At 51.1% G+C, this 13,407-nt stretch overlaps 5 protein-coding genes across 5 annotated transcripts; 3 read left to right on the top strand and 2 right to left on the bottom strand.

Moving 5' to 3' along the window:
- Positions 1-210: 210 nt before the first annotated feature.
- Positions 211-2,400, bottom strand: BDP55DRAFT_687453 (uncharacterized protein). The gene is made up of 4 exons (XM_060576572.1): positions 2,086-2,400; positions 1,352-2,025; positions 929-1,297; positions 211-880 (listed from the first exon to the last, which is right to left on the bottom strand). Exons 1-4 carry the CDS (start codon positions 2,195-2,197, stop codon positions 278-280), a joined length of 1,758 nt encoding a protein of 585 aa, XP_060421697.1. The 5' UTR covers positions 2,198-2,400; the 3' UTR covers positions 211-277.
- A 2,775-nt stretch (positions 2,401-5,175) lies between these two features.
- BDP55DRAFT_699307 (uncharacterized protein) lies at positions 5,176-7,102 on the bottom strand (the record flags this gene model as incomplete). The annotated part of the gene is made up of 4 exons (XM_060577878.1): positions 5,176-5,808; positions 5,861-6,217; positions 6,275-6,975; positions 7,024-7,102. The coding sequence occupies 4 exons, from the start codon at positions 7,100-7,102 to the stop codon at positions 5,176-5,178; spliced, it is 1,770 nt and encodes a 589-aa protein (XP_060421696.1).
- A 141-nt stretch (positions 7,103-7,243) lies between these two features.
- Positions 7,244-8,172, top strand: BDP55DRAFT_54483 (uncharacterized protein). The gene has a single exon (XM_060568519.1). It carries the CDS (start codon positions 7,385-7,387, stop codon positions 7,943-7,945), a length of 561 nt encoding a protein of 186 aa, XP_060421695.1. The 5' UTR covers positions 7,244-7,384; the 3' UTR covers positions 7,946-8,172.
- A 1,484-nt stretch (positions 8,173-9,656) lies between these two features.
- BDP55DRAFT_568362 (uncharacterized protein) lies at positions 9,657-10,748 on the top strand (the record flags this gene model as incomplete). Its single annotated transcript, XM_060570677.1, has 1 exon — positions 9,657-10,748. One exon carries the CDS (start codon positions 9,657-9,659, stop codon positions 10,746-10,748), a length of 1,092 nt encoding a protein of 363 aa, XP_060421694.1.
- A 458-nt stretch (positions 10,749-11,206) lies between these two features.
- On the top strand, positions 11,207-11,775 carry BDP55DRAFT_687434 (uncharacterized protein). Its single transcript, XM_060576571.1, has one exon. The coding sequence runs from the start codon at positions 11,422-11,424 to the stop codon at positions 11,749-11,751; it is 330 nt and encodes a 109-aa protein (XP_060421693.1). The 5' UTR covers positions 11,207-11,421; the 3' UTR covers positions 11,752-11,775.
- Positions 11,776-13,407: the final 1,632 nt, after the last annotated feature.

Here is a 13,407-nt window from a genome sequence, read left to right as displayed (position 1 = left end):
AGCTGCTTGACGACGTGTTCGAATCGGACGACAGCATGGCGGACGACGTGATCTTGGAGGAGTTAGACCCAGCGAGCGTCACGTTCGCCATTGCGATTAAACAGCGAAGCCAGGGACCGAAAATTCAGACACGAGAGGGCGTCGAAGTCAACACTGACAAGACTAGATGGGAACCAGCGCAGTGCATGGTGGAGGGGACGATGGCTAAGGGCTACAAGTATGTCGGTAATTCGGGCACTGTCTATTTCTCTACGAATGTCGAAGATTGGCTCTAGGCTTAGAGTACTTTAGCTTGCGTATCCGACGAATTTGTGTCGCTTAGCTTTGTTTTAGTCATCACCATCTGTGTTGCTGTCGACCAAACCTCCAACGTGTCCCCGTGAGAGCAAACCGTCCATTCTCCATCGTCGCAAGTGTCCTTCCCCTGTGAGCGGGAACCTCTCACCATCACCATCCGGTGTTTTGGGCGCTCTTGTTGCTCAACATCCTTGAATGAGAGCTGCTCCACGGCACCACATCTCTCAGCTAGATCAACCCCTATGCGACACAGCCCCAACGCCTTTTCTGTGCCATCAAGATACTCAACTATAAGACCCCGACAGAATTGTGCTTCCTTGTCGCGGAATATCCAGATGGATTTCACGCATGACAGTATAGCCAGCGCATGGCATGCGTCTTGAATTGGTGGGTTTCCTGGGACTACAGGGGTGCCAACTGAGCAGGCATCGCCTTCTGTTAACACCCCCCGAATGACGACAAGGTTGTTCCGCGCCACAACACACAAAAGAGTCGATCGCAACGTGGTGTGAACGGCATAATGTAGCCCCGGTCCAACTGGTGGTGGACCAATGTAAAAGTCTCCTCGGTGGGGTGTCCTAACCTTCGGATTGTCAGCCAAACCAACCGGTTCTGTGAAGTATGAGCTTACGAAATAAGTCCGTTGATTCAATTGAAGTTTGCCTTGTGTTATCCCGATTCGAACCCCAAACGCTGAGATCTTATCTCGAGGGGGATTTGGGACGTAGACCCACGACACGAACGGCTGAACTGTCATCTCAATCTGTGCGAAGGTGGCATCTGCGGTTGGCGCCGCGGGTGTATGAGCGTGAATCGCATGCAAGTTCCTGTTAAACAGGAAGAACGTGATTCCTGAGCAGTGATCCAGATCAACGGTGGCGAGTCGATCACCGTGCTTTGGGGACGGAAATTGAAAGCCTGCCTCTGGTGACAAATTAGGCCTGTCCGTGAGTTGGAGCGTTCCTGATGGAGGGGGCGTTGCAAGACGGCCCACACCGAACTGGGAAAAGACGTCAGAAAAGGAGCGAACATTAAAGATGCAAACGATACCAACTTGAAAATTAATAACCAAGTCGTCATCAACGCCGACCGTGGTGTACACATCAAATGGGGATCGCAGCTGCGCAGTCGAACACCCGGATCTCTCTATGCACCTAATGCCCCTTGAATCAATCGTCATCTCTATCGGGAAGGACGAGCCTGCCCGAGCTATAATCGGGAGTTTCCCTCGGTGCCAGAACTGGACTTGGCGAAGTGGTCCCGACAAGGGCGAATCAAGGCCCTTGAGGTGTATGAAGTCGATAGTCTCAAGCACGCAACACAGACGCAGAAGATCATGTTGCCCCAAATACCCCCGAATCACTGTTGTCAGTTCAGGGGGAAGCTTTGCAAGTCCGGGCATCTTGAAATCGGCAATGCCAAGCGTTATGGCGCGCTTGCTGGCGCGCGTGATATCCGAGGTGGGAGGAAGCAGAAGGGCTGTGCTCCGAGGCCACGGATACCTCGCAATTGAGAATATCAGTAGTCTGTATAATTTGTCTGGGAGTTCTGTTCGCGAGCTGTAGAGGTTGAAGCAATCCCTGTGAACGGTGGCCGTATCCGCAGCCGCTGAGCACGTTCTGCAATGCGGATGCCGACAAAAGAGGTAGGTAGCACGGGTTTGTGGTGTTCCTGTTGCGGCAAATGTTGATGCATCACAGGCGATAATACGCGTTGAGGAGGCGCGCACTGAGCAGTAATCCTTGTCAGCTGAAGCCATTTCGTAGGGAAGGAGTGAAGGCCCCTCACGTGCAACCAGATGATCTCCGAAGACAAATAGAAATCCGCACGCTCCGCATTGGCGATGAACACGTACGTGCTGAAATTTTACCACTTCATGGGGCTTTTTTGGGTGCGACATGACTGCAGGTGTCGGACCAAGGAAGAAGTAAGATGATGGTGTATGGAGCGATAAATTCAGCGGGTCTGATATACGACCGGATTAGTCGGCGGAGCAATATTCCACCGATCCCGATGCCAATCACGGGCGGCGAAAGCGTTGGATCCTTGAACAGGCAGAAATTAGCAGCGCCACAGCCCGTTTCGAAAAATCAGTTGGCGCCATGTACTCGGGGTCACGCAGTCATCATGGAAACTCATGGCCTCAAGAGCAATTATGGCCACTCCACCGCGGAGTTCGCAGACCTTCAGACAGCAGTCAAATCGATTAACACCGTGAACTCCCTTAACCCGCATGCCGGGGGGGCCGCGCGCATCCCACGAACATCTTCGGCCGCCTGGGCTCGGCCAAGGCCCCTTGATCGGCCGTTCATGCGGCTGTCCTGCGGGGTTGGGCCGACAAGAATGCGTGCGCGCTTGGGGAAGGCGCCAATTGGGTTTGCGGCAAGAATGCTTTCCGCAAACTATCCAATTATATGCTCTGTTTAAAGCAGGAGATAGGAAGGGGCAGGTGAACTGTTGGTAGCAACCCTGAGGCGGAAGTTCTGGTGCGGGGCCGGGCTGGAGCATCTGATCATGGTCCGATACTTCGATCTCAGCAGGGATGAACCTAGGCGTGAACGAATCTCTGCAGGGTTTTGGGGAGCACTACCAACGTGAATATGTATCCATTACTTAGCGACAAGCCTCGCTGGCCGGGAGTCTGCGCTCGAGATGAGGCTGCTCCAGCCGGAATCCCTACGTCTCTGCATGGAGGCCACAGCTTGCAGGTGGACGGCGGAGACGTGGCTTGTACAAACCTGAAGAGGCACACAGGCGTGACTCTGTTCGCAAGACGAAGTCTGCTGCGGCCCACCTTGCTTCTGTTCCGTGCACCGACAAGGATGAAAGAGCACACCCACAGGATCTTTGGGACGAATTGAGGTGCAGGGGCGCAGGCACACGCCTCCCTGGTCCTGAAGCTAGCTACAAGCATGGGTAGGTACTCCGTACTGCATGGATACTTCACCCAACTGGAGGGGCGTGCCTGAATTACATTTTAATCATGGAAGTGACTTTGATTCGTGTCGTAGCCAGCCTGGCGTGCCCCGCCTTCCCCCCCTTGTGACTCTGATCCCACGCCCCACTAGATGTTCAGCCTCCATGGATGATTTATAGCCTTCCTCACCTTCACCTGGAGTTGTTGTGTGATTCTAAGTTTGCCGTGTAGATCAAAGCAGGAGAGTCGGGGTCAGGATGGCTCTAAGGGTGGTCGACGCCTGTAAGATGAAGAAGTAGCATCGGGCCAAGACCTGGTTGCCGCGAGTACAAAAACTATGCATCAGATACTGTTCTCATTGGCGCAGGCTGTGAAGCCGGGAAACTACACGGGATGTCCTGCTCATATTTCCCAACGCAGTGTCACCTTCGTGGCTACATGTCAAAGATACCCAACTTTTCCATTACCTCTGGGGCGGAATCGAGCCCTTCCTTTTTACACTGTCACCAAATGCACTTTAGCACCTTGTGACCAGAAGAAAGCGAACACCTAGCAAGTCGACACATATATTACTATTTCTATCTGTGCTCATTTATATAAACAAAGTAGTTTTTTTACAAAAATGCTCAAAGTGATTTCGGGATTTACGCAGTCTTTTCTGCATTTAAAGTTTTGTTCTCTTGAATAGTCATTAATATAGCATAAATAGTAAAAAAGATAGGAAGAAGATACTACCGAGGTATTACTCTGTCTACAGTGTTGGCTTTTTTCTGGTCACAGGGTGCCTAGCAACTGGCACAAGAACTGCGAGTGCGCGCCCGCTCCGGCCCATCTGCTACCGACCACCGGCACCGGGTCATGTAGACGGCCCAGTTCCACAATATGTTCCGGATCGCGGAGGTCAACTGTATCGACAAACCTCACGGACCGATGAGCTGGTTCTGGGAGATCGAAAACCCTAGATCACTGCATCCTGTCGGTTGATGGGACATGAGTGATCAGCGCCATGCGGATTCACAGATGTGTTGGTATCCCTATCCCGGGGATTTGGTTCGAACCGTAGGTGACGAAGAGGTCAAATTGATATACATTAACCTCTGCGTAAGGTGTAAAAGGGAGGTTCCAACCGTAGGTTGGGCAGACCGTGGATCTTGCAAGTGCGGTCTGTAAGTGGCCCCTGCGCGGGCCCCTTGCCTCGAGGTCGAATTGGACTTCCAATACGACAGGTGTAAGGCAGGCAATCTCATCGTGTGTCCCGAGCTGTGTATTACAGGCCGACGAAGCCATGCAGAGAGGGGCGGAAGTCCATCACCGTAATGAATCGCACGCGATTGCCAGCAAGGGGACCTAGCCTAGCAATTTCTTCCATTAATAAATACTGATTCGAGATCGACTCGGAGTATCGTGATTGTTGATCATGGCGATTCCCCCAAACACCTGGAAGGCTGGTTCTCGTGGACATGGTTCTGTCCTGAATGTGCTCCAAGTGGGATGAAGACCGTCAGCTATGGCAATCAGGGCCGGTCACGAATAACCCATAACACTGTTCGGCTGCCAGCGAAATCAGACCTCAGCCGGGACACGGGGCCAATTCGAGTCATATTATGCTCGGACGCAGTCGGCAAGCGGCCCATTTGATTAATAGACAAAAGTCAGACGTGGGGATAGATTGATGTAGCTGAATTCGGAATCTAGTCATCTAGGAAGCAACTGCCGCAAACTCTTAAGTGTGCTCGAACCAGCTGAAAGTCAGGTGATCCGTCCGCTAGGTCACATGAACCGGCTATGAAATGGTCACCATCCCAGCTTCAACGGCTTTGGGTCTCAAATCTCAGACATTGAATGCTGCAACTACCTTGAAATGGATTACGGACCCTTTGACGGATCTGCAGAACGGACTACCCCAGCTTACCTGGTTGATTAATACCAACCAGAGATGGTGCTCCCCAGGTCCATCGCTTTCAACGAAATATCCTCCATTTCTTGGTGGTATCAGGACTGAGACGCTCTTGGTGGGACAGTCGGCATTTCTTATTGGAAAACCACCACTGGAGGTCGTCGCGCCACTCCACCTCAAACCAACTTTCGCAAGCTGGTACGATTGGTTGTTCTTTGGCCAAGATGGCGCTCCCTACGCAAGGCCCATCACCAGTCAACCAGAACCCTAACCACAGCGTAGAATTCGGGTCGACAGTCGTAGCTCTTTGTAAGCAGTCAAGTCGGATTTGACCAACACAGGCTGAGGTTCCGTCGGCATAGCGAAGGAGAAGTCCAATAATGATTGGTTTGCCCATGCGTTGGCGATGGCATGGGACAATCTCAACCACGTCCGTAAGCCTAGCTCTATTCCAGGCGTAATACTCGTCGTGACGAGAGATAGGATATGGGGTTGGCCACTCGACTGCTGGATTTTGAACTTGATGTTCAGGTCGAGGTGATGGGAAGCCGAGTCTTCGCACGCCACAAGCCGTCGTCTCAGCGTAAATGTGACTTGTGGCCTTGCCAGGCAGGTAAAGAAGAGTCCACTTAGATCGGCCCCAGTTTGGCCGTGGCTGCACTCCTAGAAAGGTGGAACGTCCTTGATCCGTTACGAGCTATGCATTGTGAGCAGGCTTCGACATGGAACATGAACGGATCAACACATACTAGTAAGCCAATTGCAGTCCTCAGCTCGCCCTCGAATTTCCAAATTTGCGTCAGTACTTCGCCTTCGTGAAGTGGCGTGTAAAGCCATATCGCAGCTTCATCCATCGTCCGTAAGGCCTGATAAAAGTCGAGACTCTCTCCGACACGGTGCGCATGGAGCATCAGAATCTCCCAATTCCAACAAAGTGAGTAGGCTGTAGTCTGTGGATCGTTGCAAGATACTACAGACATGTGATTGCTTGGTTCTGCATCACAGATTTCTTCGAATCGGCTACACACGGACGAGAGATACGGGAGACCCCAGTAGATATTTTGCGACACTATTGTATCGTCGACAAGCTCACGCAGTTTTAAACCCTGACAGCTCTGAGTTAGCACGCTCGCCTAGAATCGCTGGGGTATACCGAAGCTCACGTCACTGCGGATCTGAATGAGGCCGCCAATGTCTTCCAATTTAACGGCTTGCCACCATAGGCCAATTTCTTCTTCAATCGTACATGGTTTCGATGAGTCGACGAAGACCACGCAACGGATACCGAGATGGTCGCTTGCAATGTACAAGCTGTTGATAGATGTCGAGAGGCTTGGATCAAACAAAAGGAAATCTTGGTTGCCACCGGGCGTGTTCCTCAGATGGCCGATGTATTGAACACCTTCGAATTCAACGTGCCTAGCATAGACCTTCTCCGAAATCTGGATAGAAGCGTTGCCCTCGGTCTTGGCACATGTTTGGTTGGCAAAGTAGACGGCCAAGCGGTGACACGTCGATCGATCATCAAAAGCCCAGGCAGCGATGTCAGAAAAGACTTCTCTGGGCAAATCTGAGATGCGGCAATCAGCTGTTTGAAGGAGATCGGCTAAATAGGACTGGAACCAGCGAATACGCCGTATATCCGCAATTGCTGGAGGCTCGAATGCATGTGCTGCAACATCAAGAATATTCGTGAATGTTTCCGGAGACGTAACTTCGACGCAGATAACATGGCACCCAATCCGTTGCTCATCATGGTTGCATCGTCCACGACACTTTACATAATCGACATCCAGAGTGCTATCGATAAAACCACCGATACTATACTTGTACGATGGAGAAATATCCCTATCGGATCGCCGTACTAAGGGGGTCAGAGGACTGGGACTGAAAAGGGTTGTGGAAGACTTGCCTGCCACTATGTCATCTCCGTACTGGAGTTCAAAGCGGCAAAGTCCGCAGAGTCGTGGCACACAAATAGATCTCGTCATCGTCTTGAACAGAGCATGATGAACGTTTCTTGCAGGTAGGAGAAATCGCAAAGAGAATCTCGGTTCATTACGGAGCCAGCCGGTGATTTGACTGCAAGTGTCTCGGATCTACGTTTCGCCATGTCGGTTCTATCGATCTGTGAATGTGAGGAGCCTGAAACCAAGCAAACTCATCTGGAAGCGCTGCAGCTGGAACTATGATGAGTCATCCCACCGTAGGCCGACGGGTGTTCCCAGAACAGCGCCTAGAATAACCGAGGATAGCCGACAACCACTTTTCATATGCTCTTCCAGTCACCTATGTTCTCGACTCCTTTTCCATTTTCCCAGTTTCCCATTCTCCTGCTTTCCCGTTTTCCTGTTTTCCTGTTTTCCTGCTTTCCAGCTCTTTTTGTATGCTTTGATCCTCCCCGCCCGTATCCGGCGTTTGTGGTACAAGCAGACATGGAAAAGTACATTGAATCCTTGCTAAATGTTATCAACCACTTTCACACCCACAATTCGCCCAGCCCCAAGCACGTCAGGAAATTTCGCTCCTCGATCGGGTTGTTTCCTGAGGACGGTCGCGAGTCCGACGACCCATCATCGACACGGTCAAAGCGTAAGGGCGCATGCGTATTCCTGACCAAGGTTCATGAGGACCTGGGATTCCGTATGTCTTTGCTGTGTGCTTTTACATTCGGACCGACCACTCTATACGAAATCGGGCAACTCAGCTCTTTCATTGACGAGATGAAGGACAAAATCACGGGATTATTGCAGGCTGTTGCCGTCAATTTCGGGGCTAATATCAAGAGCTACAAGACTGAACTCAAGGCAAAAATTGGGGCAAATGATAGGTAAACTCTCAGGTGGCCGGATCAGTTCTAATGCCACGATAGCCATCTCCGGCCAAGTGCAGGGCCGAACTAAGCGTAAGATGAGCGACACGGCTGCGCATAGCCAGTCGACCGCGCAGAAGATCAGGCGCGCAACATCACCGAGAGAAGAAGTGTTTAGTGAGGCCGGCACCACTGAGCCCAGCACCGGTCCACCAGTCAGCAACGGTTTGTTGAACCCCACTTTCCGGCCGACTGGTACACCTGCTGATGTTGGATAGCGCCACTGAAAGGGAAGGTCTACAACATATCGGTGGAAACTACTTTCCGACTCCTGGCACTGACCAGGCGATCGGATCTACAACAATCACTTACGGTCCCTGACAGTGAACAGTGGCCGTTCATCACATTCAGATGCGGTCCTAGAGAAGTGATCAAGTACTTGACGGAATCGGATCAGGTCATTTCCTTAGCATAGATATGGTAGATTGTGCAGCTTCCCTCCCCGAAGAAAATATACCCCCAATCTTCTTTCCAAGTTACCATCACCATTTGACCCCTGTTCTCCCCGCCCTGAACCACACCAACTTGGTCCAATGCACTGTCGAAGACACGTATATGCCCTTTTGGATCCGTCATGTCAACGACGATCGCAATGGGTGCCTGAGACCCCTGTGCCGGGACTTTCCTGTCAAGATCCCGGACCGTATGCTGATCTGATTCGACTCCATTCACATGTAGCTGTCTGAATTTTAGCACCGCTCTTTTGGCTTTTGGAACATCAGGACAAACACTTGTCCTACTTTTCAGAAACAGCTTTGCAGATGTCTATATCTCTGCCTAATTGCGATTGTTCCATTGAGAGTTGCTGGCTAGAATGCGACCGTCGGAATTAATTCTTGGTGGGGTTGGACATGAAACTTCTGAAAAGTCTTGCCAAATGGAAGGGAAAGACGAGTAGGAAGGAATTTGCCCCAAAGCAAGTGTATTCCATGGCGACACAAAGGAATGGGGAGATTGGTGCCTGACAAGCTGTGCCCTGTTGCCTGATGAGGGAGAAAATGAGAAAATGAGAAAATGAGGTGAACAAAAGACCTAACTCAATAATTAATATAAATTGTCGTCCTGGCTGTAGTCTCGAGATCAGTCTTGTCAAGTTCACTCTCCATACACTCGCTACGACCCAACACGTATGACGAGGCCAGGGTCTTGCCCCACAAGACCTGCGGCGGCTACCACACCATATATGCGGAAGCACGAACTCAGGATGACTCCTCTCGGGTCGGAAGAACTATGGACAAGTCACGGGATGATAAGAAGGACCGACGGACGAGAAGCGGGCCATGAACAGGACCGACGAGACAAAGGCGGTCCGCCCCTGTAGGACCGACATCGTGATGTCGGTCCCAACTACAAAGGAACTGTTCAGATAGTATACGGGACTTGTATATAGGATGAACTTGAGCCGGGCTCAAGGACAGACTTTCCATAGCTTCTTCAGCAATCAACTTAATATCAGATCTTACGATCGCTTTCAGCTATCTTCCCTGAGAATCCTTCTGACGAGACTACGATTGATCACCGAAGCCTTACCTACCTCACGACTTACAGACATAGCTTCAAGGAAGCTATCCACGACTACGACACACTGTTACTTAGTATCGCAGCCTTAACTTCTGCAAACACACTCACTACGACTAGCTGGCCGTAACAACACTCTGATTGCCGTTCATAACATGGCTCTTGTCGACCCATTCGCAACTGGGAGGCGTATCAGATATAAAAATGTGCATACAAACCCCCGCGAGGCCAACACAAACTCATACTGGGATCTCGAGAATCAAGCCATGTATCCAGTGGCACAAGGATTTCTTACCGCTCGCGAAGACTATCCAGATGCTTACAGTAATCTCAAGTTCGACCGAACCGTGTCGGAAATAACGCATGATGGTGAACAAGAAACCAAGGTTGTCACGGGGGAGGACAAGAGACCTGGAGCTCGAGATTCTGAAGTCAAGAAAGCTGAAGATGACGTGGAAAAAAAGTCATTGTTGGTAATGGAGGCGTTCAGCTTGTCTCAACTATACTGCCAGACGACATCCGGGACAACATTCCGCCTTTGGGTGATCAACAGCACAACGAAATGTCTTCAACCTCTGTTCGGTGGCAACACGCGAGGCGATAGCAGCGCTTACATTGACATCAGTTTGCCATTTGGACAGTTTGAATGGCATCGACTTGGAAGTCTCGTGAAGAACGAGGAGATTCGTCCTCTTGAGGACTTCGGGGCCCTGGTCTACCTAGTGGCGCCGCCAGACTGGATGTTCAAACTTGCCCAAATGCAAAAGCGGCTCGAGGCGCAGGAGCAGCAACGTCTCATGGAGGAGAATATCTCAGCGCTGGACAGCCAGGCGAGAGAGGAAGAATGGCAACAGCAAAACCATGACCCAGTCGTTGAGGCCGAATCAGGCAGCATAGCGGCCACTGGCTTTTCGTACACGGAGCACTTGCAAGAAGCCGACAATGACCTCGGGGATTCCCAATATAACACTATGGAGATAGGTGACTCCCATGACGCCCCTATGGTTGAACCTCAACCAGAGGCTAGTTCATCTCGAGCCGCCCCGAGCAACAGGGACCGAGCGAAACATAGAGTTTCGCGGAGAGAAAAACGCGTGACCGTCGAGAAAAGAACGTTCGGCGGTTACAAATTTGTTTGGGAGGGGAAAACTGTCACTACGGATAAGAATGAGTGGAAACAGGAAGGGGACATCTTGCGGCTGAGGCAACCGTGGGGAGGCTACTCTATCTGGGCTAAGAAGCCTTGAGTCCGTTGAAGAGGCTCTAGGCATTACTACAATTTCCCATCTTTGTTTGTATCGTTGTACTTGCGACTCAGATTCAACCTGATATGCACTTACGAAGGATGTTCAACACTCCTTCATCACCAAATGATTAGTCTTATTCTTGCTTGATTGTACTACATCTTATGTTGCATTAGTGTTGGACTCCAGACTAATGATGCACGTTATTGATGCTGCTCTGATGGTATGTGGTGCTACTCCATTTGCCTATGACCGGAGATCTGTTGGTGCCGTTCAAGGTCGAGTGAATATATAATCCAAGCTTACATTACCTTACGCAAGCCACTTCTGTCCGAGAATGGTTTTTGTTGACTTCTGTGCATTCTTACAACATCTAGAATTGTATTCGACTCGTACATGAAGAAAGTGGCTCAAGGCAGCGGGTCCAAAGAGCTGTTGATCATGCTCTTCTGCCGCATCGACATCTTGATACCCTGGACCAGTTTCTATCAGAACCGCTCGTCAATTGTCATAAAGGCTTCGACTGATTGATGCGAAAGATACTGTCATGATGACCGCAGCGTTTCTAGATAGCACTCTTCATGCCGCCATTGCGAATAGATTGGTTCATTTTCATACGCTCTTGGAGCTGACCTGGTAGAACGAGTCGGCACCGGAGGTGAACCCGGTATCTACCATGACACCCACTGTATGCACCTTTTGTGATGCCACAGGGCACTCTCTACCTTGCGAAGTCCGGCGCCGCGCGTTATGGACGCCATTGTCTGGAACAGAGCTGCTCATGCTTCGACGAAGCCCTTGGTTCTTGGGTATATGTAAGAGCTTTGGCTGCTCTTCCGTGGAAAGATTCGTTTCTGGTACTTCTAGTCAGGTTTCCGATGGGTTACTCTATGCGCATCTTAGACACAACGCGTTGGATCGGTTGGCATGTCAGACGACGGCCACGGCTGGACGCCATCATAAATTTCTGCTTTGCGCCGGGCTGAACTTCCCGTCTCAACGTTAGACTCCCACTTTCTCGCCTACTCTCACCTTTCGACAACGAAGCTGGCACAAGGTGCAGACCGAGTGAATCTTCATCTCGCCGCAGAAACTTCCGCCAGAAGAACAAGAAGCTCCAGGGCTACGCCTCATCCTCCTCCTCGTCATCTGAGGGAGAGAAAGTCCCAATCGACTCTGGGCCAACGAATGTAAAGAAGAGGAACCACACCGCTGTGGTTCACATCCCAAGGCACCAAGACCCCATGCTGCCGACTGTAGCCTCGAAAGCTTACCCTGCCGGTTCAGGGGGGAAGTTGAACAACCTAAATGGCCACCCGCTCGCAGTTCGCGCATTGCCGCCACCACCACCACCACCAAGCATTCAACCTATGATGCAACCACCCCATCCCCAAAACCTCGCCAGAACGCCTGTCTCATCGACGCCCACCAAGGCAGTCCGCCTGGTTGTCAAATGGCACGGTCATGGTGATCGTCGCATTATCTGGGACTGCATGCCAAGCTACATGGCGCTGCAGAGCGCAGCCCTCACCCATGTGGGTAGAAAGTGGCAAGCGTTTGATAATGTATTCGCGTCAGAGTTCTGTTCCGATATGCTGAACAGTTTGGTGGTTGAGGAGATACGCATTGAGGTAGGCAACGAGATGTATTCCATCTCGACGGCAGGCGGTGACGACATGAGTGTGCACTTCAGAACACACATCATGCCCAAATTTGAGGTTATAGTCGGCCACCATGGGGGCATTGCATCGTCTCCACCGGCCCCGCAGCCTCGATGACAATCATACTCCGGTGCAGGTCTAGATGCGACGCAACGCTACTAGGAAGATCATCTGTAGCCTCCGTACCTGTCGGTGCTTTCGGCCCGGGTTTTCGAAGGATGGCCAGCTCTCCCAACGTTGAGTTACCTAGACACTCATGCCACTTCTCTCATTCCTTAGTGTCCTCATTAGATGTCGGCGTGCAAGTACTTTCGTTTTTTCCTAGCTCAGAGGTTTTCCGTCGAATAAGTATCACTTTCGATATTCCAAAATGATTCTTTGCCAACGCAAGGCCCCCGAGAAATGCATTAGACCTACACTGCGTCCCACCATATGCTCTCGTCCGTTGCGAGTTCCCATGAAGCATCGTCTTATCAACCTCCCACATGTTCATCCCAATACCCCAAAACTGTGTCCCATGCTCTTCAACCCTCTCACACACGCTTCTTCTTCTCCCTCATCACCTTATCCACACAGCTCCCATCCTTAGGCTGGCTCGCACTTTCCATCCAAAGAAGACAGACAGACGTACAGAGGATCGCAAAATCGGTGTCCGCTTCGCCAGTATGGTTTGTCTGTTGAGCACAGACCTTGCATGGATTAGGCACATGGCAGGCCAGGGGTACCTTGACAGAGACCACGCTACTCCTGTTCATGGGAGCCCGGAATGACTTATTGGTCAGGATGCTGACAGCTGACTTCAATCGAGATAATCAAAGTGATGGGAGCCCGGAGCAGCTGATGGCCTACGTTTACTACACATCCGACAGCGTCAGCAACAAGCGGCTTCCTCCCAGTCACGCCTAGAGTTATATAGGTATCGTTGTATCCGAGCCGGCATTTTATCCACGCAGTAAGCAGCTTATGGCGCCGGCAATACTTTTACCTCACACCTCATTATG

Source organism: Colletotrichum godetiae (assembly GCF_030913485.1).
Source record: "Colletotrichum godetiae strain CBS 193.32 chromosome Unknown BDP55scaffold_112, whole genome shotgun sequence".
In the NCBI taxonomy this organism is placed as follows: domain Eukaryota; kingdom Fungi; phylum Ascomycota; class Sordariomycetes; order Glomerellales; family Glomerellaceae; genus Colletotrichum; species Colletotrichum godetiae.
This window is presented reverse-complemented; position numbering and strand designations above follow the sequence as displayed.

What these genes read in the sequence shown, in the direction of transcription:
- BDP55DRAFT_687453 (XM_060576572.1), bottom strand. Translation starts at nt 2,197, where the DNA reads ATGTCGCACCCAAAAAAGCCCCATGAAGTGGTAAAATTTCAGCACGTA. An exon ending in ACTTGGTTATTAATTTTCAA is followed by an intron (nt 1,298 to 1,351) that starts GTTGGTATCGTT and finishes GTCTTTTCCCAG; the next exon opens with TTCGGTGTGGGCCGTCTTGC. An exon ending in TGAATCAACGGACTTATTTC is followed by an intron (nt 881 to 928) that starts GTAAGCTCATAC and finishes GACAATCCGAAG; the next exon opens with GTTAGGACACCCCACCGAGG.
- BDP55DRAFT_687434 (XM_060576571.1), top strand. Translation starts at nt 11,422, where the DNA reads ATGACACCCACTGTATGCACCTTTTGTGATGCCACAGGGCACTCTCTA.
- BDP55DRAFT_54483 (XM_060568519.1), top strand. Translation starts at nt 7,385, where the DNA reads ATGCTCTTCCAGTCACCTATGTTCTCGACTCCTTTTCCATTTTCCCAG.